Below are 27,071 nucleotides of genomic sequence, written 5' to 3' on the forward strand. Positions count from 1 at the left end.
ATGCGACACAGTGATGCCTCACATTTCCAGTGGCCCCTTAAGTCACGTGACCCGTCGTAGAACCAAAATGGCCGCTGTTGTATTTTGACGTATAATAGCTAGCTACTTTTCTTTTTGTTGTCTTGTTGGTAGAAAACTAGCAAACGACAGACATTTTGGAGAAACTGTATTTTGCCAACCCCTGTTTAATGGTGTCCCAGTTTTGATCTTGAGGACAATCAAGATTGACACGTATTTGTTGAACGAGTTAGACTATGCATATTCAGTTCTAATATAAGCTAGCTAGCTGGCTCTGGCTGGCACATTAAAGCAATTGAAAGTGAAATAGCTAGCTAACTTAGCTGTGATGATGGAGGAGTTGAGCGCAGATGAGGTAAGGTGACAATGACAAAAAAACCGCACAAATTAAGTGTCGAGTATATATATAAATATGTATTTACTGATGGTATAAATTACAGTTTGAAAAATTCTTTCTACACCCTTGGTATGGGTCTCGCTACTTATCTGAGGTGCTACAAACTAGAGGTCGACCGATTTATCGGTCTACCGATATATCGGGCCGATATTTGCCCTTTTTTAAGGTATCGGCATCGGCCGATATCCGTGTTTACCAGCGCCGATTTAAAGTCAGGCACATCCGCGGGCAGCCCCGTGTAACTAGTGGCGTGCGCTGCCATTGGGCTGCTGCAGCATGTGAAGGACCCCAAGACAAAACTTTTGCTTACTGTTAACAACACTCCTCGGAGATAAAGGTAAGGCTTAAATTCAGATATTTCAAGTCCTATGTACATATACACCAGTATATGTTACTAGTGAACTATATGAAGTGTTGCTTCACTTTGTGAAAGAAAGAACGAGTAGCAAAGAAATGGTGTTATGCCACAAATCGTCCGCTTGCCACAAAGTCCCCCTACACGAACAAATTCTATTAAAGCCGATGTCTCCCACACATCATTCGCTTTTTAAGCTATGTTAACGGTAATTCTGTAAACAAGCACATTTACGAGCCACACCCTGCTATTTTTCATGTTTAAAACGTGTGGCTTTAAAATGCGTTCGTGTAGGAGGGAGTTTCTGGGAAGCGGACTATTTGTATCATAACATAAAGGCATTCTCTACCGTTAGCCTAGCTTAGCAGTGAAGTTAAGTCTATCGAACTAGCATGTCATGAGCAAAAGCCACAGATATTAACAGCAACAGCGAGCAAAACAACAGGCTCTCTCTATCCGCTGGTTAGCGTGTGCTCACTTGTATGTGCATCTGTGTGTGTGTTAGTGTGCGGACCTGTTTGTGTGCGCACGTGTCTGTGTGTGTGTACTGGCATCGGGCTGCTGTGCGCCGACAGCAGATGTGAATGTAGAGACAGAAATGACATGCCGTTGTTCAAATAGGACAAATAACATAAGGCTATTTAGTTTGTTTAATAAAAGAACGAGGTAAAGACCTGTTCTATCGGAAATGTAACCTTAAATGACTTCTGTCTGATCAGAATGTGATGTGTAAAGTAATAAATACATAAATAAATAAATTCATTAATTAATCCATTATTAATAATAATAATAATAAAGTGACGTGTTCCAACCAATGACTACATATATGTAGTTACAAGTTGCAAACCAAATTACAATTTAGTAATCACCAAAAAAATAAATAAACTTTATCATGTTGCACAGCCTTGTATGAGGACCTATCTATCTATCTATCTATCTACAGTTATTATCCTTATGCAAGGCTGTGCAACAAGTTTATTTATTTTTTGGTTATTACTAGATGGTAATTTGGGGTGCAACTTGTAAGCAATCTGTTAAGAACAAAAACAACACATTAGTAGATTTTTCTTTTTATGCAATTAGAGTGTAATTGTTTTAATGTGTATCAAATATTGGAATTATATACTGAACTGAATATGAACATACTACTAAAATGCTAACCATGAATATTTCTTCTGTTTAGACTTATGGCTGAACAAAAAACGAATCCAGTGTGGCAGCATTTTACCGAGCCTACTCAAGGGAAAGCCAGGTGCAACATCTGTGATGGACTTGTGAGCCTGGGAGCTGAAAAAGCCAACAAGAAAAACACAACAAATTTGTGGAGTCACCTGAAGTGTCACCACCTCCAGGCTTACAAAGAGGCACAAAAAGAAAAAGAACAAGCAGCTTTCTCTAAAGCTAATGTATCTCAGCCAACTCTCACAGAAATGTTTGATGCCAAACGCAAGTGGCAGAATTCGGATCCAAGGTCAAAACAACTTGACACTTTAGTTACTGAAATGATTGCTACAGACAATCAGCCATTTACATTTGTCTCGGGTATTGGGTTTCGTAGGCTGGTGGCTGCAATGGAGCCCAGATACAACATAAAAACTGAGAAGCACTACCGCACAGACATCCTAGATGGTATAGTTGCCAAAGTTGAGAAGAAAATAAAAGTACTGATTGCAGAGGATGCTGGTCCTTTTCTGTCTTTCACAACAGACTGTTGGTCTGGGGACACTGAAGCCCTGATGAGTCTAACATGTCATTTTATTGACGACAACTGGAAAAGGAAACAAGTTGTCCTAAATGCCAAGGCCATGTCTGGCTCACACACCGGGGAGTACATCAGTAACATGTTCATTAGCCTGCTGAAGTACTGGGACATCAGCCACGACAGGGTTGTACTTGTGCTCCGTGACAGTGGTGCTAATATGGTTAAGGGACTCAGACTGGCAGAAATGCCTGATCTCAGCTGCAGCGCACACACCATACAGCTTGTGGTGAACGATGGCCTCAACAGTCAGCGTGTGGTGCAGGACGTTAATGCCAAGCTAAAGAATATAGCTAAACATTTCAACCACTCTGTTCTTGCAAAACAGAATCTGAAAAAAATTCAAAAAGATCTTGGCCTCCCCCAGCACAGTATCATACAGTCCGAACCCACTCGCTGGAACTCCACACTTCACATGATGAAGAGGATGCTGGAGCAGAAACGAGCACTCAATGTGTATGCTGGGGAATATGGAAAAATTGCTACGCCTGCGGCAGAGCAATGGGACATAGTTTCCAATTTGATTGACTCATTGGAACCTGTTGAGGAAGTCACCCTTGAGATCAGCAGGTCTGAGGCTTCCATCTCCAGTGTTATCCCAAGCATTGTGGTGCTGAAGATGATGCTTCAGGCAGAGGGTCCTAACACGAGGGGGATTAAAACACTAAGAGAAACCATGCTGCAAAGCTTGCAGAAAAGATTTGCAAGGATGGAGGAGACAAAATGTTTGGTGGTAGCAACACTACTGGACCCTCGTTACAAGGATCATGTCTTTTTTGCAGTGGACACACTGACCAAGGCAAAACAATGGATAAAAGAGGAGCATGCCATTGTGTCTGAACAACTGAAAATTGCTACAACAGAAGACCAAGGACCAGATCCGAAACAAATAAGGGTCGAAAATGAAGAATTACCCGGTCCCCCCAGTGTTCTTCAACAAATGTATGCCAACATCTTGAGGCCTCATGGATCTCCTACTCAGGAAAGTGACGAAGAGCATCACATCTCTGAGCAGCTGCATCAGTACCTCCGTGAGCCACTGATTGACAGACAGAGTGGTCAGCCACTGGAATGGTGGAAACAGAATGCATCCCGCCTACACCTTCTTGCACCACTGGCAAGGAAATTTCTCTGTCCACCCCCCTCCTCTGTTCCCAGTGAGCGAGTATTTAGTGAGATTGGGAATATTTATGACAACAAGAGGAGCCGGCTCACAGGAGAACATGCAGAACATTTGTGTTTCCTGCATGACAACCTGTCGTTCTTAAACTGGGAGTACTGAGAACTTTCAGTGAAAGATGGGTAGAGTAAGGAAGACTCGGGGTCTGCAGCTGAGTTAAAATTAAAGCACATTCCTTTCATATTGTTCTGCAATGTTTACATAATTTCCTTTACTAAAAAATGAAGGGTTTGCTGCTGTTATTTGCACAAAAAATGTATGACGCTGCTAAGTCAAGTGCACAAAAACCTTTAAGTTTATTCACTGTTTCATATAAAAATGCTGAAAGTTACAAAAAAGCTGAAAATTAGAATGCACTTTAGATGTTCTGTCATTTATACCAAACACAAATATTGTTGGCTGGGTGTGTTTGCCGCACTGCTATTATTTATTTTTTATATATTTTATTTATTTATATTTTTCTGTTTAATTGATTTTTGTATAGAAAGTCATTTTGATTTAATTTAAATGTATATTTAAGTATACATTTATGTTCCAACAAATTTTAAAAATTCTTTTTGATAAATGCCCTTAAACTTATATGTAAATCATATACATTTTTTATGTTATCTGTTTTATTTATGTTATATTTGGTCAGTTTATTGATTTGTTTGGATACATATTTTATTTTAATACTTGCAGTGCACAAAATACATTTTCAAGAAATTGTGTTCAATAAATGATAATGTTAAGTTTTGGAATGTGCATCCACTTATTAGTGTGACATTTTAGCATGCAAATAAAGGGTAAAACTTCAAGATATCGGCACTAAAAATCGGCCAAAAAAATCGGCAGCACATATCGGCCATCGGCTGACCCTAACTTCTAAACATCGGCATCGGCATCGGCTATAGAAAAACCAATATCGGTCGATCTCTACTACAAACGGTAGCACAGATGATAGCTTAATCTAACTGGAAATGCATTAGCGACAATCATCAGCTCATGACTAGCACACATAACTGCGTGTTAGCCAACTTGGTCTACGTGATGTTTTTAAATAATTGTTTAATGTAACCACTTAATGGACAAGAGGTCGGATGTGGGTCTTATTTTTTTCTGTCACTGTTGCCTGCACCTTTTTATTTAAACCGGAGTGCAGTGCTAATTCGCTAACGTAAAACCCATGTCAGTGATCTACCTTTAGATAACACAGTTTTTTGTTAAAACAGCCAAATGAGTGTAAATTCATTATCCCATTTTCATCTGGGGGATTGGTAATCATTGTTACTTTTTCGACAAATGCGTAACATTTTGGTCAATGATTTGATTTGTCATATCTGCTTGCGGAAAGCTAGCTGACAGTCGCTAACGTTGTTTTGCTAACGGTAAGAAATTAGCCAGCGAGACGACTCAGCAGAAAAAAAAGAACCCACATACACCGGGCCACCATTGTGCAATCAACTTCCAGATTAGTTTTCACTAACTTTCACCAGCTTGGCACTAGTTTAACATTTAGCTCAATATATGATGCATTCACTGCAGTTATAATGTTGCTCTGACATATGAGAATTTTCATTTTTTTTATTCTAACAAACGGAAAGGTATTATTCGTAATCCCAGTCATTTTATATTTGCAGCTTGAGTTGAAAAATCTTTGTGAAACTTATTTGACATTTGGTTGTGTTGGCGGATTGTGGCTTGGTTTGTATAAAATGGATCAATTGTTTGTTGAGCCACTGAAGATAGATCAATGTTTTGTTCAGACATGCAGTAAAAGAGTATTTTTGAAGGCAACACAACAAGTCATAACCTGAACATGAACCCAAGAAACCCGTTTTCAAGCTAATCAGCATTGAAAATATATACGTTTGTTATTGTAGATTGTATGGTAGATTTGTAGGCTAGAAACAAGCAGCTATTCTTGGTATTTCTGGGATACCTACCCCTAAAGTAAAACCACTGAATATGATATTACTGACAGTAAAAAGTCTGCCATATTCACTGACAAGAATTTCTATGTAAATATTTTTTAAAGCAGTCTTTTTTGTGTTGACAGAGAAAGGGCATGTATATGGATTACTTTTAATTTCAGATCAACATTATTAAAAAAAAAAATAAAAAGTTTGGCATCCATGTAGTTGAAATTGATGAACATTTTTTTCTACCAATAGCCTCTAAGTCAACATCCACAAATCTTCTTTCTGTTACCCCGTATAAGCTTGAAAATTATTGGCCAAAATTAAAAATGTCTCTGTTCATGATTCATTGTCTCCACATCTAAACAAACACATAAAGTAAAAGATGTGTAACCTGGCTGGTTCTTTCCTATTCTTGCACATAAATTAGTCCTTTATACGCTGTGAAAGTAAAATGTCTTAAAACAAACAACCAATAAACGTAAAATTTCTATTGACTTTGTTGCAGCAAAGGAAATTATACAAATTTATCACCTTATTTTTTATTTATTTAAGATTATAAGAGCCACTCTCTTTAAAAATGGCCAATTGACAAGTAGTCAAACGTTTTAGGTGCCTGTATATTGTATGACCTGCACATAGTACCTTGAGTGAATGTGAAAATCCGCTGGTTTACATTTAAGATTCGCAGAAGGCGGCTGGCACGACTGGCAGGAGGACAGACGTCACAACCCAGCACCCCTCTCAGCACACCCCTAACATCCCCACAGAGAGAGACTCCACCTGGACCCCTCCCTGGACCCTCAGGTGCCGCACCCCAACCTGTGCCACCAGCTGCCTCTCAATCATTGGGGCTTAATGTCCACAGTGGTACCCCTGCCACATCCCCCATGGGAACCTCTGGTAAGAAATCAAGGTCTACATGTTATGTTATGTATTAACCATTTTTGGGAGGTAATTGTAGGCAATAGTTCTGGTTAAATTTGCCATTTAGTGCTTATAATCACAGATTGAAACCTCTATTTCTCATCATTGTTGTCAACCTGTTATATGAGCTTTGCCTAACCCCACTATCCCTCTCATATTAGCCAGTGGCATGTTGTTTGTAAAGCTTAGAGGATAAACAACCATGGTTGTCTGAGCACAACACTGAAAGGAATCAAAAACTGGTAATACATGCTAATTTGCATTTGCCATTTAGGTGTATTCACCCACGTTCCTGTTTAACACAAAGTGTAAGCCCTGCAGGAAAGAGGGAGAATTAAGGCTTTCACCCATACATTGCTCTAGAACAGAGCTGCTCAATTTGATCCTACAAGGGCTACAATCCTGCAGGTTTTCAATGTATCCCTGCTCCAATAAACCAGATTTAAATTAATGAGTCATTGTAAGGAACTTCATAGGTTGTTGGATCTATTTGATTTGAGTCAGGTGTGTTGGCTCAGGGACACATTAAAAACCTGCAGGATTGCAGTCCTCGTAGGGCCAAATTGAGTAGCCCTGCTCTAGAAAATGCTTTACTGAGCTTTGCATGGATACAGCAACAGTTTCCTGGGATTGTTTGTTGGTATGCATAGATGTGCCTGTTATTATGCAAGTCTTTAGAAGCCAATGGTACATTTAATCTAAAAATATGCCTGATCATCTTGGATGTCCTTCATTATGTATTATTTTATTTATTTTAAATATTTTCATTAGTACAAGGTGCTTATAGGATTTATATTTGATAGGACAGTTGTTGATGTTTATTATTCATCCAGATGAAGATTGTTAATTATGTCCTGAGATTCTAGGTGTTTGCATGGGTTGGGGTTTAAAATAGTATGGTACACACGTAAATGGAGCTTTGCTTGCGCTCATCAACTTTAGTCCTCCTTCCTGCATATATCTTAGATCCTGGTCCAGTTGGTCAACCAACACTACATCACCCTATCTTAAAATGACAAATTGGGACTATTCTTTGAGAGTCAAAGAAACTGGGGTGTATTTTCAAGGCTTCTTAATCCATCTTTTCAAAGATTAGTGGTCATGCAAGTGATCCCCAGTGGCCATGTTGAAGGGCTAGATGACCATGACTCCTGAATCCAAGCAGAAAACAGACACTTTATCCCTGGAAAGTAGAGGTGCTGGGCCAAGGACAGGTGCTGGTATCAAGCCCAAAATCAAAGGCTGCGCAGACTACAACTTTATTTATAAGCCTAATGGTTATTTTCAGGATAGAGATAGAGGATTAATTTGTTCCATCCAATTGGTTAGTCTCTTTAAAATGTAGAGACTTTGATTTCAGGAAATAAGAAAACAGGGAAAAAAGTCATAAAACTTACAATCTAACTTAAGGTCAGTCCACAACAAAATAATTTTCTGACACTCAGTAAAAGAATTCTTAGTTCTCAGTTATTCAAGATATTTAAATATATTTGCATCATACTGATTTTTTTTCTTGTGCTAAAGAGTTATTAAATCACAGTGTTGTGTTTTGCAGGGGTGGCATACGGCAGTCAGAGCAGCGAAGGTGTGAGCTCCCTCTCCAGCTCTCCCTCCAACAGCCTTGAGACTCAGTCCCAGAGTTTGTCCCGATCACAGAGCATGGACATTGACCCTGCCTCCTGTGAAAAGAGGTTAAAGTTTCTTTATGACATATTGTACTTCCTTATTGATGGTTTAGATGTAAGATATGTCTCAGTGGGGTTAAAGAATGGCTTTAAAATATACTTTGGTTCACATTAAATTCCAGTGGTGTGTTGTAAAAGAAATTAGACAAATATGACATTTTTTATTAACCACTAAACTTTAAAATGTTGAATGTTTTACTCAAAAATGCAGAGGCTGATGAAGCACTTGCCCTTCTTTCTTTTCTTCAGCATGTCCCAGGTGGATGTGGACTCAGGGATAGAGAACATGGAGGTAGAGGACAGTGACCGCAGGGAGAAGAGGAACTTGACTGAAAAGGTAAACAGCTGCAGGAAACAGTACTTCACAAGAGTGTCCTCGTAAGCTTTAATCATTTGGTTCACTTGACTACCCATTTTGAGATCAAGTGAGTCTTGAATGCATTAACATGGAGAGTATTTGGGCTTTTATGGAAAGCTATCTGGAAACTTTCCAAAACACTTGCCTTTGTTTTACTTTCATTTACTTTGGTTTATTGAAACATACCAGTCTCATGCTCAACAACAGTGAGGACAAGATAAGGATTATCTTGAGACTGTAGTGTTTTATTAGGCATGTACTGTGTAGTAGTTTTGTGTTTTCATTATTGTGTTTTCTCAGGAAACCTCTGCAAACTCTGATGTGTCTGAAGAACAAGCTCTACAACTCATCTGTAAGATCCTCCGCGTATCGTGGAAGGAGCAAGACAGAGATGTTATCTTTCTCCCTTCGTTGGCTGCAGAGTTTCACCAGAACCCTAAAGATGGTATGTTGTTGAAAAACTTTTTTTTTTTTTTTTAAACATATTCCTGTTGTGTTAACTTGGCTTTTGCTTTTTAAATTCTGCAGTATACTCTGACTTCAAAGACCTCATCGGCCAGATCCTAATGGAAGTCTTAATGATGTCATCCCAGTCACGTGTCCACAACCCCTTTGCCAGCTTGACCGCCACCTCACAGCCAATTGCAGCTGCAAAATCCCCCGACCATCGTCTGACACTGGTGCAGCCCTCCAGCCAAGGTGGCAGCCCAATGGGCCCTGGTGCTGGATCCTTTGGAGCCAGCTCTCTTTCCAGGCATGTACCTTAACTCAGTGTTGTGTACTCTTGATGGTTTAGCTCTCAGAGATGCATCAAAGCTATGGGAGGGCTGCTGTTTTAACAGCGTTATCTTGTAGATGGGAGACTGTCATGTGTCTTTATCTAGCTTTGTGATCTTGCTTTGATCATATCTCTTTTTAAAGTAGTGTCACCAGATCATTTTTGCCAATGATCTTATCAATATTATTTACAGTCTGTATGGGTGTGGTAGTCCTCACCCAATGGCTTTGGATGCAGCCAAGAAGACTTGCTCATCTCCCTCCACCCCCACTCCATCCATTGTACCATCTACGCCTTCTACTCCACAGTTTGTCGTTCCTCCCAGTCCACCTGCCACTGCCCCTCCGAGGCACTCCCTCAACCCTCCATCTGCCCCCATGCCCATCTCCCAGCGCTATCGACCATATTCTGTCACCACTCCCTGGGGAGCTCCTTCCCCACTGAGCCCAGGTCACAGAGGATTTAGTTTTCCTGGACCTTCTCGTAGCCCACCTGGGCCCTCTGTTCCTCCCAACACACCAATTCCTGTCACACCACTTAGCCCTCAGTCCCTCTCCTTAAGCTCACCAAGGGCTCGCAACCACTTCTCCTCTACAGCCCCTCCTGTTATGCCTCCTTCTCCCAGATTGAATACTCAACAGGCTGCGTTTGCTGCCAGGATCCCACCTTCTAGGTATCTCGTCTGTCATTTGATTTGCATGTTGATGTGGAGTGCATACACCAGAAAACAACAACAAAAAAAAACAAAGTGTTTAAAGTTTATTAAAAAATTTTAAGTCCCCAGGTTTGAGCTTAAGTGTGAAGCATCTCTCCATCAAATCTTTTGCAAAATCAATGTGTTGTGGTTCTTCTTACTCCTTTATGCAGCCAGTTCTCATTCACATAAGCTTATAATTATCTTGATAAAGACATATGCTGCTAGACTGAAGCTCACCGATTAGCTTATTTGAGTATTTCCTAAGTAGACTTCTAACAGCAGCTGTAAAAAAAAATGTCATAAATGCCAGGTGGTAACATAGAGCTAACCAATTAAAACTGTATTCATTCATCTAAAACTCACTTCACACTTTTTGTGAACTGACAGTTGCATCATCGTGTATTTCTGTTTGTGTGCCAGTGCTAATGCACCATTAAAAAACAAGATGTAGCCCTTTAACAAACAAATGATTTAAACAACACAATTTATCAATTCTGCACTGTCAAAGTTCTCAAATAGGCCTCTTTGTCACAGCTACCAATGCAACACGTCAAAGCATAGTTTTGTTATTAGCTGACATGTTCTGTCTTAAAGATACACACAAAATAGCCTTTATGAATATTTAAAACACATCACAAGAAGTGGTCAGCAAGGACTGACAGCATGACTTTTTCCAGTTTCCTGTGTGCTTCCCGTCTGTTCTTTTCTTGTGATTAGTTAATGTTACACATTTCTTTGGATTTTTATTTTCTTCATTTTATTCTGTCCTTTCAGTCCAGCATCACATCTCCTTTTTGTCCAATCTCACTTCTTTCTCTGTCTTGTACTGTTAGCCCCTTGTCGTTCCTGTTTTTTGCCCTTTCTGACATGTCTCAGGACAGCAGTGATGAAGATTCTGGGGAGGAGGAGGATTTTGCACAGGTTCAGTTTGGGTGCAGGTACACCACTGCACGGTGTGTTTTAATGCGTGTGCGCACGCTTGCTTCAGGGATGATCCTACTGCATGTTCCAGTGGGTCTGTCGGGCTTACAGCTAACAGCAGTGTAAAGTTGGGAAGGAAAAAACTTGTAAAGTTTTTTGATGAAACGCATCAGGAAGATTAAGATGGAAACATACTGGTTTATGTACAGGACAGTCTTGCAATGTCCCTGTTGGCTTTAGAGAAAAATCATCCTTAATCTTTAAATGTTACAGATAAACGGGAAGCTTCTGTCTAAATGTGTTGTAGACCTAAATTGTGCGTTTTTAATTTTAAGCTTTATCAAGTGACCCTTTACTGTAATGATTTGTTCTGTTGGATTAGTCAAGCTGTCTTTACATCAAATATATATATATATTATTATTTTTTTTAAAGTCAGATCAGTTGTCTTTGAGGGCAGTAATGTTACTTATATGCTTACAAATAACTAATACAATAATGTTATATTGGTTTGTTGTGCTTTGAAGCCACTCATTTACATGTTGCAGTGTTGTAGCTGACCACTAACAGCAACCTGAACACTGTTGCACCACATTTGCCAGGTAAATAGGACAAAGCAAATGTTGCTTTTAAAAATTTGCTGCAAAAAGCTCTCATATTTTTTTGGAAACCATTTTTCTCGTTTTTAAATTTCCATTGCTTCATTATGCAGTGCTGTCTTTAATGCTTTTATTTTCTTTCAGGATTCTCCAAAGTGGGGTTTGAGCTGTATAACCACTCTAACATAATAATGTTTAATGTTAATGGGATTGTTTCTCAATGCAAAAAATGCTCTCTGTCATTTAATGAGCCTGTTTGCCTATTTCTGTCTTTATGTTCCTGTTTGTAGTCTTGGTGCATGTGGAGGAGGGATGTCCTGTGATTCAGCCAGTGATGGCTTCACCATTGAAGCATGCAAAGAGACAGAGATGCTGAACTACCTCATTGAGCGTTTTGACAGTGTTGGCATGGAGGAGAGGAAAGCTCCCAAGGTAGGAGGCTGTCTGCAAGAGAAAGAAGGTCTTATTGTATTTGTCTTGTCTTCTCACTGAATAAAAGAATCTGTTCAAGAGATTTTATCATGGCATACAGATATTTGGCATCTTCATTGCTCTTTTAGGGCTGAACTTTTATTTGGCATCAGATTTTCTGACAGCAGGCGAACATTTTGTACCTTAGACTAGGTTAAAGCCTGCTGGCCTGGAAATGATTTTTTTTTTCTCATGAATCACCAGTATCTGAGAGACTCTCTGTGAAACTGGTTGAACTCCTTTATGTTTTAACTTCTAGGCATTTTCTCTCTTCTTTCATCTTTGTCACTTTCCCAGATGTGTAGCCAACCAAATGTCAGCCAGCTTCTCAGTAACATTCGCTCTCAGTGTATCTCCCATGTTGCCCTGGTCCTACAGGGCACCCTGACCCAGCCCCGGTAAGAGAGTCAGCCACTCACTGTGACAGTCTTTGAGTTATTTGCTTTTGTGTCTTCTCTCCTGTCTCCAGAGTAACTACTCTCTTACATTGCCTCCAGACAATTTATTTATTTATTACTCTTGCTTGCAGGAGTCCCCTCCAACAGTCTCTGCTGGTACCTTATATGCTGTGTCGGAACCTTCCATATGGCTTTATTCAGGAGCTGGTGCGAATTACCCATCAGGAGGAAGAAATGTTCAGACAGGTGGGAAGCATGTTCTTCCATTTTTAATACCTATTCATATTTAATTAGCATTACTCATGCTGGAACCTTCCCAGCATATATGAGCAGATAGATCCTCCAAACAGATCGATCATGGGGCAAACACTTCAAGATAACAACACATTGGATGTCACTGTGTGTAATAGATGACTCAACTAGGCTGAGGACAAATGGCTTTAATAATCAATTGAATAATAATCTAGGTCAAACTGAATGGAATAATCAGCTTTTTATGCTCCTTAAGTAGAAATTATAGATTGATGTGAAGTCTTCGATCACAACAATCATTTAAATTGCAATTTATGTTAAATTTGACACAGTGGAAAAAGACCACACATTTTCTGTGTTGCTTCGACCATGTCTACTGTATAAGTCAGAATGTAAATAATCGTACTGTCTTTGGGACTCTGGGATGCCTTCACAGTAGTGGAATGTTGAAAGAGTGGTTCTGAACGTTATTGTGAACGTTATAACCGTGTTCACCACTTTGTTTTTTAGATCTTCATTCCGATCCTTCATGGGCTGGCGCTAGCAGTGAAAGAATGTTCCTTTGACAGTGACAATTTTAAATTCCCCCTCATGGTAAGCAAACACCATCCTATGTAGCCTGACATGTAAAGAGAAATCATTTCACATTTACAGAGGGTACACAGCACAGTGGGCTGTAATGGGAAGGCTGCCTGTTTGACTGCTTAACAGATATTACTTTTTAGATGAAACACTGTGTGCTCATTGAAATGCTAACATGTCATTCAAGTGCTCCTTTTCTTCTTGGACAGTTTTGATTTTTCTAAATTCAGTGATTTAAACCAGTGGAAGCACATACAATCAAATCCACTGGTAATATGTTGTGGACTGTTGGACTTAAAAAACATTTGTTTCTTGCATGTTACAAACAAGAACTAATATTAAACATCAACAGTTTTGGTCTCAAACTTTTCAATCTAATTAAAGTTTCAGAGATACTCAATAGATTGTCCTGTGAATAAATCGTTTTACCTGAATTGTTTGTAAGCAAATACCTTGAGTTTAAAATATCAGCTAAAGATTTAACCAGAGTGCTTTTTGTTTTAACAGGCATTAGCTGAGCTCTGTGAAATTAAGTTTGGAAAGACTCACCCTGTGTGCAATTTGGTGAGTATGTGCCTGAAAAGGCAAAGCTTCATTATGATTTATTCATCACTGTGTCCTTGTAGCGCAAGTGTGGCTCCTTTTTTCTTTGAACCTTTCTCATAGCAGCATTTTCAGTGTTATCAGCAGAGAAATATTAGCTCTGTTTTACTCTAAAGCTCTTCTTAGTACTTAATTATTGCCCTTAACCACATTTTGTGTGACTATAGTTCTGTGTGTGTCTATCACACCTGTTCTGTGCAGGCGACGTCGCTGCCTCTATGGTGTCCCAAACCTCTGAGCCCTGGTTGCGGCAGAGAGATCCAGAGACTGTCCTACCTTGGAGCATACTTTAACCTCTCTGTGTTTGCTGAAGATGATGTGAGTTTTACTGCTGCTGTATCCCGTTTCTGTCTGATTACATAACATTTATTTATTAGTCAGTGCATTCTTATTCTTTACTGTCAAAAACCTAAATGTGTTTAAAAATGGAGAGTATACCCATACAATGATATTACAAAAACACACTGTGGCATTTTATTGAGTGAACATGACATCTTAACATAGCACTTTTCTCCTGTTCAGACCAAAGTAGGAGACAAGTATTTCTCTGGTCCAGCCATCACCATGGAGAACACGCGAGTTGTCAGCCAGTCATTGCAGCACTACCTGGAATCAGCAAGGGTTAGTCTCCACATAAAAACAAGTGTGTTTAAATTCCTCAATTTGCCGTAACTTAAGCCACTTGTGTAATTATTTGTCTCCTTTCTCAGGGCGACATGTTCAAAATTCTCCACAACATCCTGCTAAACGGAGAAACACGCGAGTTGGCTCTTAATTACATGGCAGCTCTTGTCAACTGCAATGGGAAGAAAGCCCAGATGCAGGTATGTTGGAGTTTTGAAATGACATTTCTACAGTTGCCACGTTTGCACAAGAAAAAAATCTTTATTTGTTAGTGTGTCAAGAAGTTCTGTTATCTCAGAAGTTTGAGTTCTTTTTGAGCAACAATTGTTCTTTCTTGCAGACTGATGACAAGCTGGTGTCCACAGACGGCTTCATGCTCAACTTTTTATGGGTGCTGCAACAGTTGAGCATGAAGATTAAGCTGGAGACGGTTGACCCCTACTACATTTTCCACCCACGGTGTCGCCTTGCTGTCACCTTGGAGGAGACTCGTCTCAAAGCCACTATGGAGGAGCTCAAAAACTGGCTGTTTGAACTGCGTAAGTAAACATAACTTTTGAATCGCTTCATTTATTTGTCCTAATTGTTTTGTTTCTAGTTTTCTGTTTAAATGTACAAAATGGTCAAAATGTCAGCTACACCTTGCAAAGCTTGCAGACATGTCTCTGTATTAGAATAATGAATTCCATGTGTGTACATAAACAGATGAAGATCCCACAAAGTTCTCAGAACCCAAGTTTCCCACTGAGTGCTTCTTCTTAACGCTTCACACCCACCATTTGTCAATTCTGCCTGGCTGCCGGCGCTACATCCGCAGATTGCGTGCCATCCGCGAATTGAACAGGTAAATATGCATGCATGCAGATTGCTACACTATATTCAGTTTGTGTATTAATAGTGTTTTTTCAAATGTTAGGACTGTAGAGGAACTCAAAAACAGTGAGAGCCAATGGAAAGATTCTCCCTTGGCTAGTCGGCATAGAGAGATGCTCAAACGATGCAAAACCCAGCTCAAAGTAAGTTCATGTAGATGTGCTTCTGTTTCATCTGTATTTATTTATTAATCAAACCAAAAAGGTTCCATTGTGCTCTACTCTCAACAGTTCTTGGTTTAGTAAAAGTGGGCGTCATAGCTTTTCTACCCTGTGCTTAAATACTGAAACTTGCAGGATTCTGTAATAGAGCATATTCACTGTGATTGTTATTGTATCTGACTTTGTCCTGTCAGAAACTGGTGCGAGCAAAGGCTTGCGCTGACGTGGGCCTTCTGGATGAGAACCTGCTCCGCAGATGTCTGCAGTTTTACAGCACAGTCATTCAGCTCATTCTCCGCATGGTGGACCCTGCCTACCCCAAGTGAGTCACCGCCCCACTGACAGACCACGTCTGTGTTTGTCATGATAGTGATGTAAAAGTAGTTAATGTGCCACTTTTTTTCCTTTTTTAAATCTGTGTTCACTCTGTTTATCGGAAAGTACAGTCATATTTATGTCTCTTTTCCAGCATCACCCTTCCATTGAACCCTGAGATTCCCAAAAGCTTTGCTGCTTTACCTGAGTTTTACATTGAAGATGTGGCAGAGTTTCTGCTTTTTGTTGTGCAGTAAGTTTTCACTTGTTTCATTGGCCAGCCATGTCCTAACAATACACACCTATTGTTTTTTTGTTTTGTTTTTTAAAGACGATATGAAATGTTCAATTGAATATTTGTTTGAAAGATAAGACTATAGAGATGAAAAAAAGTGTTTCTTCAGTTCAGTGTGTCTTAATCTGTTCCTCCTCTTCACCAGGTACTCTCCACAGGTTTTATATGAGCCGTGTGTCCAGGACATTGTCACCTTCTTGGTGGTGTTCATCTGCAGTCAGAACTACATCAGGAACCCCTACCTTATCGCCAAGTTGGTGGAGGTGCTGTTCGTCACCAACCCTGCTGTACAGCCTCGTACTCAGCGATTCTCTGAAATGATGGAGAACCACCCGCTCTCCATCAAGCAGCTTGTCCCTGCTCTCATGAAGTTTTATACTGGTGAGTTGTTTGTACAGCATGTTGTTGTAATTAACTGATGTTTACTGGAATGTCTTTGTATAACTCAGACTGTACTGGGCAGAAATGAGCAAGTCTTGATGTAGCTGATGCATTTTTCTTTATTTAAGTTTTTATTCATTTTCCTTTTCTCTGATCAGATGTGGAGCACACTGGTGCTACCAGCGAGTTCTATGATAAGTTCACTATACGGTACCATATCAGCACTATCTTCAAGAGTCTCTGGCAGAACATTGCACATCATGGCACCTTCATGGAGGAGTTCAAGTGAGTTTGCTATTGACAAAACAGACAAATAGAAATGCAGAATATGAATCTATTAATTGAGGTTTAAGGCAGTGTCTTTCTGATCATTTCCAACCTCTGTTGTTGTTTATTTATTTTTTTCCTGTTGCCCTTTTTTGTGCTTGCTTCCTACTAGCTCTGGCAAGCAGTTTGTCCGCTACATCAACATGCTGATTAATGACACCACCTTCTTGCTAGATGAGAGCCTCGAATCCCTGAAGCGTATCCACGAGGTTCAAGAGGAGATGAAAAACAAGGAGCAGTGGGAGCAGCTGCCGAGGGTCTGTGCTCAGCTTGAAGTAGTCTTGTTGTATTTATCAAGAGTTGTATGCATCCAGGTAGCAGTAAAACAGCAGGAGTAATAAAAATGCACATGTGAAACACTGCAAAATACCCAGAATAAATGGATTAAAGCAGAACTAGCCATAAGGATCAACAACCAAACAAAAACATACCAACGTTTACAGGGGTTATGAGACTTGGTATATCCCCACTTACCGCTATATTTTTGCTAATAGATTATATAACGTACAAAACTGTTAGTATGTGTCGAGTTGTTTAGCCGTCACATTGTATTCTCACCTTCCTCTAAGGCTTCATGATGGCGGTTCCAGAGCCCTAACTGAAGGATTAGCCTCTAAAACCAAATTTCAGCCCTTTTTAACCTCTATAACTAAATGTTAAATGTATCTATCCAGTTGAAGTAAGAAAATGAGCAGATCTTACATTTATAGACGCAGTTCACTTGTCTCAGTAGTTGAGAGTACATGCTCCTATTTTCTTTCTCCATCTCTTCCCTTCTCAACATGGCACTCCTGTGATAACATACATGTCATAATGTATTATTCTCTAAAAGATGGGTTCAGTCAGTATTACAGTACATCACCATACCTGTTTAGTTATGGAATTTTATGGAATTTTGCCACAAGAACCAGCAGCACCTTGAAAGGATTAAGTTGATAAATAATAATTAATTTTTTTTTTAATAGCTCGACTTGATGTTTGGTGATAAGACAAGTTGACACATTTGAATAAATATTTCAACACCTTTATTGAGCCCAACAACCCTTTGAAGACATACTTGTTACTGCAGTTACACACAGACTTTTTATTTTATTTTATTTTATTTTTTTTAACGGTATGCACAACGTTGCAGAATAGAAGACTGTTGCTTATGCAATTTCCTGATAACTTTCAGGAGCAGCAGCAGAGCCGCCAGTCCCAGCTGACTCAGGATGAGCGGGTCTCTCGCTCCTATCTGGCCCTGGCTACAGAAACAGTTGAAATGTTCCACATCCTCACCAAGCAGGTTCAGAAGCCTTTCCTCAGGCCCGTGAGTGTCGCTGTTCCTACGTCACGTTGTGCATTTTGCATTTGATGTGTTTTGAATTCTTTAAGGATGAATGTATTGTTAGCCTATGGCCATGTTCTGCTTGATTTGAAGATTTTAAAGCAAATGATAATCTACATAGTCAGACTTCTTCACACAGGAGCTGGGGCCTCGTTTAGCTGCCATGCTGAACTTTAACCTTCAGCAGCTATGTGGTCCCAAGTGTCGGGACCTGAAGGTGGAGAATCCAGAGAAGTATGGCTTTGAGCCCAAGAAACTCCTAGACCAGCTGACTGACATCTACCTGCAGTTAGACTGTGCCCGTTTTGCTAAAGCAATTGCAGATGATCAGGTTAGTCCTGATGACATTTCACCACAGGTGTTTCATTTGAAGATTAACCTTGACTATTTAAGACCAAACGAGTTTTTTTTCCTACCTTGTAAATGATGCTGGTCTTTAAGCACTGACGTCTACCTAGTTGCACATTTTGGATTCTGTCACATTTAGCCAAAAAGTTTTATTTGAATATTGACTACAAAATAGATAAATGTACAGTTCATCCACAAAAAGACAAGTAACCACCAGTTAATCATTTATTTTACCATGTGGTAATATTATAATGTTGGCAGGGAGTTACTATTCAGGTATTAAACACTCACCTCAGACTTTGTTAAAAATTTCCCTTTGTTTTTCCAGCGGTCATATAGCCGAGAACTCTTTGAAGAGGTGATCTCAAAGATGAGGAAAGCTGGGATCAAGTCCTCTATTGCCATTGAAAAATTCAAGCTGCTATTGGAGAAGGTGGAAGAAATAGTCGCCAAGAACTCCCAATCTGAAATGGACTACAGCGATGCACCTGATGAGTTCAAAGGTTTGTCTGTTGACTGCATTAAGGGAACGAAGTTAAGAATTGAGAAGCATTGCATTGTCTTTCTCATTTACCTTTATCCCACTTACTATATGAGTGTCTACTAATTTCATGTTTTTTAAGATCTTTTTTTTGTATTCACCAAATCTCTTTTTGACAGTTTGTTTTAATCAGATGCAACTATTGTCTGAATTGCCACTAGAAAAACCTATATTGTAATTAACTACAGTTGCCTATTTTTCTTATTGTACTAATGCTAAAACTGGTATCGGGCATGGTATACTAATGAATAAAATTAGTGATATTTAAATACAGAAAAAATGGGATTTTTTTTCTCTCTCTCACTGCATCAAGAATGTTACTGATCCTTTGTCCTTGGGGGGAAAGAAGTCAGTTCACTTGAGCCCTGGTTGCTCTGACAGCTTGGATCTCGATTGAATTCCAAACATTTTCACCAAATTTTACAGCTCACGCAGATCATATAGACAACTTAGAGCAAGGCTATCCTGTAACCGCAGACTTAATATAATCTAGTAAGAGAATGTGGTCTGCATAGCTTCTTTGATTTTCAGAGATGCCTTCTAGTCCAACACAGTCGATCGGAGTGTGCCAAACAGGAGGCTGGAGTATCAGCTGTCTGTGTGATTACAATCTCACATGCCAGCTTTTATTTTTGTAACTCGCAGCCCTACTTTAACAACCTTGTGACATTTCAGTATAGGGCAGACATGATCAAATTCTCTTCATAGGATTTTATTGGCTAGCTTGATAATTGCCGTTTTGATAGGTGCACTAAAAGTACTGTCATATTAAAAGGCATTTAAATAAAAAGTGACACTGCTGCACGTCTATGATAATAATTCAAAGCTTTACCTTCAGTGTAATTTAAATATATGTAGAAGTAAAATGGTAAATTAGTTCTTAGCAAGCATATGTCTAGATGTTCCAGTGAGGAGTTTCATTTTTGAATTGTCACTAATTGTTTGTGACTCAGTATTGATATTTTAATTCTCTCTGAAATGTGTGTTCCAACAGACCCTCTGATGGACACACTGATGACTGACCCTGTGATGCTGCCTTCGGGGAACATCATGGACAGATCCATCATCTTACGCCACCTGCTCAATTCTCCCACTGACCCCTTCAACAGACAGCCACTGACAGAAAGCATGCTGGAGTCAGGTAACCTCATCACGATGGTGTTTTATCAGTAATCACATGTACAGCCAGAACTACTGTTCAGAGTAGGCAAAGGCAAGAATTCTTGCATGAAGCAGCAAAACTGTCTTTTTTTCCATTATAATCAGGAGGAGTAGTTTTAAGGACGACCAAATGTCAAGTTGATTTGATGCCTCTTAGGTTGTGTTAGTTCTTCAGCTGCTCACTCATCATCTTGTTTATGTTGCAGTGCCTGAACTAAAGGAGCGAATCCATGCTTGGATGAGGCAGAAACAAGGCGGGCGGCCTTTTTAAGCATCATGTCGCAGACATCTGGCCTGCTAATCATCATGAAGGGATCTGTCCAAATCACCTGAATTCGGTGTCACTACTACCAATAAGAACTAAAATGTTCTAAATGGGGGAGGAGAAAAAAGGAGACATGATTGATTTTTATTTGCATTTACCCTTTTTTGTCTCAAACCATTATGGTGGTTCAAAAAGCAAAACATAATAAAGTGAAGACTTTTAAGTTTTTCTCACGAGTTTGTGTATATATATCAAAATACTTTCATATATTTAACAGTAATTGGTTATTGTATTAAAATGCTGCAAAAAAAAATATTTCCAAAACCAACAGGATCAACAGCACCGTGCATACGATCACTTTCAGTCATCTTCCTTTACAGTTTTCATTTTGTTCTGTAATATTGTGTATGATGGCTGTATTGAAAACGTAGTATTATTTCAGGCAGAGTAAAGGGATAAAGATTTGGGTGTCTGTGTGTGTGTTCTGAGGAAATTTGTAGTCTTTATCAAGACTGTGACAGTGACATGAGCACACATACTGATATGCTGATGTTATGCACAGCTTGTGCATAAAGGTGATTATTAAAAATGCAGCTTAACATAAACTAATTCTAAAAGTCAGCTTTCATTTAGTACCAGAATGAGATGAGTAGTGGCTTACCAAAATGCAGTCTGTTAAGATCTATATTTTAAGACTCATTACTTCTGCTGACTTCAATACATGGAATACTTTAGTGTGTGCATGGTCTCAGGTCCAGAACCTCTTAAGCTCCTCATGCTCAAGCCACCATATTTTGGGAGAGGTGAAAGGAACATGAGAAAATGAAGCATGACCACCACAAGCACCATCTTGTGAGTACTTTACAAAGTCATCAGTTTGGTCTTTTTTCAAATGGTACTGTACCTAACTCGACCTTGCTGCCCTTAACTGTACAGGAAACTATTTCCTTAAACAGCATACATGTTTTGAAAGCTAGGATTTTGAGCAGAAATAAATGATGATACACATTCTACAACTTGTCACTGTTTTTTCCCCATGCTGAACCGTTAACATAAAAGGCAGACCATTCACCGATCTGCAGAGTATGGTAAAATCAGAGTAATATGTCTTTAGTGATTTTGGTGGCAAGATTAAAAAGCAAGAACAGAAATTATCAGAAAGTAATTTTATGACTGCAGAGAACTCGTGGATATTGCTGGCAGCACAATCAGTGAATCTTGGTTTTCCTAATGGCAAAGCTTTGTCATTTTGTTGTAATAAGCTAATGGGTTATAATTGGCTTTCTAATTGGATTTAAATGTAGATGTATAAAAACCTAAGTTTACCTTGAAAATGAAACTTTAGATTGTGCAACATATCTGCACAATCTGTGAATGTGAGGAGAGAATGCATTTGTTTGATTAGCCAAAAAGAATATAAGCATTGAATGTATTTGAATTTAGAATAACATACTGTATATTGTAAAACAAGCCATTGGTTGTATATATATCACAGTTGCCCTCACTCGCCCTACTGAAAATGAAATCCAGACTGAAAGACACCAAACAGTTACAAACTGATGTGTGGTTTACTTCATAATATTCACTATTTGTATTATTTTGCACACTATTTTGGTAACATTTTTGTCTTCTTTGACTTGTGCACATATTTGTATGTTTCTGGTATTTTATTTATGATCATGTTCATTTTGGGCATCTGTGGTAAATTTGTATCTAATTTTGAAGTGTCAGTTTGGGAACTTTTTTTGTCATTTTAGTAGTTTTCATTTTGCGTATTTTCTTTATATTGTATTTTATTTCTTGGATACTTGTTGTTCTCGGACTCCCTGTGCAGGGGTTTGGTTGGCCAGTTATCTACACAGCTATGATTTACTGAGGTAGAGAGGTGCGGTGTCCTCATGTTTTCACTAGGCGGCGATCTTTGCGGTGACCCTTGGTGATGCGGTGACAGCGGTGCGGGGAGCGGTGGGTAGAAGTCCTGCAGTGTGGCGTCACGCTCGAAAAATGGAGAGAGATCCCACCCACTCTTCTTGCTTCCGACCCACAAGCTTCCTATTGGCTCTTTGACACGTTAGTCATGGAGAGCTGGCCGTTTATTGGTCAGGTAGTCTGTCTGTCCGCACGCAGAGAGGGAGTTGACGTAATCTCTTTGGTAAATCAAGGCGATCCATCGATTTCCATTTTCGCTTGTGTGTGGTTAGGCGTCAGCTATCCATCGCTGCTGGAAAATAAACTAGCGACGGATTTACCGTTTCCTTAAAAACCCATCTTGTGGAGAATACCGCTATAATGGGTGTTTTTCACGGAAATGGACTTTGTAGCAGTTTAAGTGTGCGCAGATTCTGATTAGAAAAAAAACACATCCTGACGCCTGAAGCTAACGTTAGTTCTCGCCACTGGCCGGTGGTGTCGTATTGGTGAAAGTCTCCAAACGTGAGTATGGACGATAAAATTGTTAATATATATTTATATGTGTTTATTTAAGCGACCAGTATGCACGTTGTTGTTACAAAATCATTTCCACTGCTGAGCAGTTATCTACATAAACTAACATTACATATTTTCCAGACATTTACATTACACTTATTGAAACCTGTATTTTTTTTGTAATTATTTCCAAAATATATGCTGCAACTTGTGTATTAGCACAGTGTGTTTGTGTCGTTTAATAGCTGTTAACACTGGCGTATAGTTCAGTCTCGTGCATGTATTGTTAAGCTACATCTACTAATCTTTTATTAGTAAGCGCTAGTTTACAATAAACAATACAATAAGTTATCGTTTGAAATTTTACTACTATTTGGATACAGTGTCAAATTTATTTTATATACCTTTCCTTGCCGGGTAAATGTGAACAATCTGTTCAGTATGTGCTGCTATCGCAATGTAACTCCTCCCTGCACTATTCCACAACATGCAGCAGCGGAGGATTAGCCCACTTCCTAACATCGGCGAATTTAATGTTCAAGTTCGGGCATTTAAGCTCCTTTGTCTGCACAGTAATAGCAGTGTCAGATGTATCAGACAGGCCCGGCTCGCTGTCCCACTGTAGCCCACACCAGGGTGGATAGAATTTCATGGGCGTATGCTTCAGCAAGTATGGCTGACTGCAAGGACATGAAAAAACATGGGATATTTAAGCTATGTAGTCACAGGGTGCGGGATGTATAGGTTTAAACTGACAATGAACACACAGGAAAGTTGTCTTAGAATGTATTTGGAAGATTATGCTGTGAATAAATAAACATTGACAGCATGTAACAATATTTTTTTTATTAATGCTAAAGCGTTATCCCTATATATTTTGTATTTAATAATAAAATACAACCAATTGCATCCCTAATTTGACTATTAAAGGATTAATTGCCCTCAATGTTTACAAAATATTGAAGGCTTCTGTTGCTTTGGTCGGCCATATTTGTTGGAGGTTGTTATGACTGGAAACTGGGAGGATGTGCGCTGTCTCATTTTCATTCTGTAAAAATATGTTATCCTGTACGGCACTCAGGCAGTAAATACTAAGAAATTATTTTCACTGAGCAGAAACACTAATCTTTTCCTGTGCTTCCTTTAGGAGGGATACGCAAGCAGTCTTACTAGGAGACAGCCCTAAAGTGCAAACATGTCTGGTGCATCTGTAAAAGTTGCTGTTCGAGTTCGACCATTCAACACCAGGGAGACGAGCAAGGAGTCAAAATGTATCATTCAGATGCAAGGCAACACTACAAGTAAGTAACCTACTGGCATGCATACAAGAAAACCCACACAAACCAAGTATCATGTCTTGAATTGATGTAGGTCTGTCTGCGTCAAGCCTGAGGAAAGCTTGGTGTACCGTACATCCTCCCGCGTGGTCTTCCGCCAGGGGTGTTTGCAAAGAACAGCAGAATGAGCAAACTGAATAGCAAACAGTTGGGCACAAGCAGCCTGAAAGAGAATAAAAAGCTTACAGAGAGAAATTCTTCCTCCTCTGAAGGGGCCTGCATGCCTGAAGGGTCTCTGTGTGAGAAATGGTCAGTTGGTTCATGCTGGGAGACCCAGGGGTCATCACACAGCATGACCTGCTCACACCCCAGTTCATCTAAGCTTTATCCCACAGTTGGTGTTTTGAATCAGCTTTGTGTAATACTATGTAGTTTATGTACTTGAGTGGTATACAAACATTTTGTGTAGCGTTTGTTAAGATGCAAATAAAATGTTATGGTTAATCATTTAATAGAGGAACAATTTTTTTTCTCTAATTTTATTGTCATTTTCCAACGCAACTTAAGTGAAAGAATTGCTGTAATACTTTCTTATGCTGCGGTTCTGTTTTTTCTAATCTTTGACAACTTATTTTTGGGATGTTTAATGGTGATGTTTAATTGTTAAATCTTCAAGAAGTAGAGGCACATAAGCTTTATAATTTGTGAACATGACTCGCTCCACTATTTGGCATTCTTGTGGAATCTGGAATTTTCTAAAAGGATTAGTGATAAACACAAGGAGAGACCTGAATGTGGTTTGTAATTGTGTGATTCTACCTCCTTAGTTATGACCATGAGTCATCAGGTTTTGTGAAGTGTTAGCTGTCTCCTTACTCATGACTGAGATATATGTCCCATTTCAGCTGGCAGGTGTACACAGCCCCCCTGACGTTAGCATGGAAACATTTAATGACCCAGTAACAAGACAGCATGTGACAGCAGAATCCTGTTCTTCCAGCAGACTCTCTGACTTTACTCAAGTTTTGTCTGTCAGTCTTATCAGCCTCATTGGACTAATCCTGTATGAATCTTCCATAAGATCAAGTGCCCCTACTAGATATGGCCCACTTCTTCTTTATCTCTCACACTCTACCACCGAGAAGCTTTGTGTTAAATCCCCAATAGTTTTACTATATATCCTCGGGTTTTCATTATGCCAATGTCATCCAAAGGAGCTGGAGGGTGACTTGTGGTTTGTGGCAGAACTGCAGTGGCATATGCAGTGTTTTTGGGGGGTTAGTCACCGAGCGTGTGAGCGAGGGAGAGGAGTAGGCTGCAGCACTGCCTACTCTACCTCCTATCACATGGGCAGATTGCAGAGCAGAAAGGGAGGCTGGCAGGCAGCCATACTCTCCCTTCATCAGGACTTCATTGCAGATGGTATGCTGAGAATGCTGTCTTATTAGGATGCTAAGAGGTTGTACAGTACCTGGTGGCTAAAGCATGTATGAGTTCATGCAACTGAGATAATTTGACATGTAGTGAGAAAATTGGCCATTTTCCCATCGTATTTATTCATGTTTACCAAAAGCAGACAGCTTGTTTTCTGTCTAAACACTTCAAAAACAGTTTGCCTGGAAAACTTAATGATCCTTTGTTCGTTACTTTAATGGAAAGTGGCACCTTTTTAGTATTTTTGTAATTTCATAATCCTGTTAAGTTTTGTGCAAAGTGTGTAGATTCAGTCAGTAAGCGTTGAGTTGACGTAATATTTTGTAGTTGCTCCCATCAGTATTTTTAGTCCATATTTTAATGTATCTTAAGTTAAGACTGATGGAAAAACAAAACATGGAACAAGAGGTGATGTACAGAAGAATGACAGAAGTTTCCCTCCCATTTTTTTTGCTGGTTTTCCAGTGAAGTGAAAAAAAATCAGCTCTCATGACTGATCACATGATTATGAGCAGTTACCACCTTTAAAGAATAAATACAACTAAAACCAGCTGACACAAAAGAATAATTACAGCATACTCTATTGGGAAATAATTCCTGAAGACCTCTGTTTTTTCTCTTCATGCATGAAGGAAGCTCATTTGTTTTGTTTTGATCTCCCTCTTTTAGGTTTTGTTTCCTGTTAGCCTTCATTATGCCCCTTTTTCTCATTACAGCCATGTAACATGCAACCTATTCTGCTACAGTATGGCACCACTGCACAGCTGGTTTCCTGACTAGAATTATGTTGATGTAAAAAAGATGACTTCAAATTAGCTTTAAAACTGGATGCATGTATGACACATTGCAACTTTACATGAAACTCCATAACCAGTTTTTTTTTAGTGTGAAATACTTGAACTAGCATTTCACACTTTAAATACTAGCATTTCTACTTAAGTTGTTGGTTATTTTTCTTTGTAAAATACCTTTTGGAAAATCTTTATCAATCTCAGTCAGGCAGCAACATTTTAAACTCACAGTGCTTACCTTTTACTAATAGACATTTCAAAAAGCTGTTCACATCAAGTAATGTAGAAGATAGTGCTAACCAAAACAAGTCAGTAATAAGTGGGTATTTGTCTCATTTTAGGGGGTCTTGGGATGTAAATAGGACTTGAGAGCTGTCTGGTGAAAATGACAGGCTGCATAGAGTTACTTGGTTAGGTCCTAGGTGCTTGGCAGATGTGTGTGAGAGGCCTGATCGTGACACCCCCCTTTTGTGACCCGCTCAAGGGCAGATGTGTCTGTCTGTGTGCATGTGTCAACAGCACAGAGGAAGACAAACCTTGGGTGCAAGAGCAGGAAATGCACCCCCCCAATCCCCTTCCCTCCCCCTAAGGCTTGTCAAGGATAGGGAGCAGGCAGAGGGGCAGCAGATTGATTATCCGCCGTGCATG

The 27,071-nt window shown here is 39.4% G+C and overlaps 3 protein-coding genes across 11 annotated transcripts in view; all 3 read left to right on the forward strand.

The window, feature by feature from the left end:
• Window positions 1-50: 50 nt before the first annotated feature.
• ube4b (ubiquitination factor E4B, UFD2 homolog (S. cerevisiae)) lies at window positions 51-20,722 on the forward strand. 2 transcript variants are annotated; one of them, XM_042005063.1, is made up of 29 exons: window positions 51-373; window positions 6,291-6,510; window positions 8,090-8,225; window positions 8,469-8,556; window positions 8,878-9,022; window positions 9,106-9,331; window positions 9,549-10,028; window positions 10,886-10,990; window positions 11,861-12,002; window positions 12,339-12,439; window positions 12,571-12,685; window positions 13,202-13,285; window positions 13,781-13,837; window positions 14,078-14,194; window positions 14,399-14,497; window positions 14,587-14,700; window positions 14,841-15,039; window positions 15,206-15,344; window positions 15,417-15,516; window positions 15,729-15,856; window positions 16,004-16,102; window positions 16,290-16,525; window positions 16,684-16,810; window positions 16,965-17,109; window positions 18,027-18,161; window positions 18,319-18,510; window positions 18,856-19,030; window positions 20,063-20,209; window positions 20,436-20,722. In XM_042005063.1, exons 1-29 carry the CDS (start codon window positions 347-349, stop codon window positions 20,498-20,500), a joined length of 4,143 nt encoding a protein of 1,380 aa, XP_041860997.1. In that variant the 5' UTR covers window positions 51-346; the 3' UTR covers window positions 20,501-20,722. The 2 variants fall into 2 exon arrangements, with proteins under 2 accessions (XP_041860997.1, XP_041860996.1); XM_042005062.1 differs by lacking the exons at window positions 9,549-10,028; window positions 10,886-10,990 and having other exon boundaries at window positions 53-373.
• LOC121652335 (zinc finger BED domain-containing protein 4-like) lies at window positions 387-4,434 on the forward strand. Its single transcript, XM_042005064.1, has 2 exons — window positions 387-752; window positions 1,954-4,434. Exon 2 carries the CDS (start codon window positions 1,958-1,960, stop codon window positions 3,809-3,811), a length of 1,854 nt encoding a protein of 617 aa, XP_041860998.1. The 5' UTR covers window positions 387-752; window positions 1,954-1,957; the 3' UTR covers window positions 3,812-4,434.
• Window positions 20,723-22,660: 1,938 nt separating the features above from the next.
• Window positions 22,661-27,071, forward strand: part of kif1b (kinesin family member 1B) — a 53,643-nt gene continuing 49,232 nt past the window's right edge. For 5 of the 8 annotated variants that reach the window (XM_042003920.1, XM_042003918.1, XM_042003921.1 and 2 more), the window contains exons 1-2: window positions 22,671-22,927; window positions 24,069-24,222. In XM_042003920.1, coding sequence (XP_041859854.1) covers window positions 24,117-24,222 — 106 coding nt within the window. In that variant the 5' untranslated portion in view covers window positions 22,671-22,927; window positions 24,069-24,116. Of the gene's footprint in view, window positions 22,928-24,068; window positions 24,223-27,071 lie in introns of all 8 variants that reach the window. The other 3 variants (XM_042003916.1, XM_042003917.1, XM_042003924.1) reach the window with 2 other exon arrangements.

The sequence above is a fragment of the Melanotaenia boesemani genome, chromosome 13 (assembly GCF_017639745.1).
Source record: "Melanotaenia boesemani isolate fMelBoe1 chromosome 13, fMelBoe1.pri, whole genome shotgun sequence".
Classification (NCBI taxonomy): Eukaryota; Metazoa; Chordata; class Actinopteri; order Atheriniformes; family Melanotaeniidae; genus Melanotaenia; species Melanotaenia boesemani.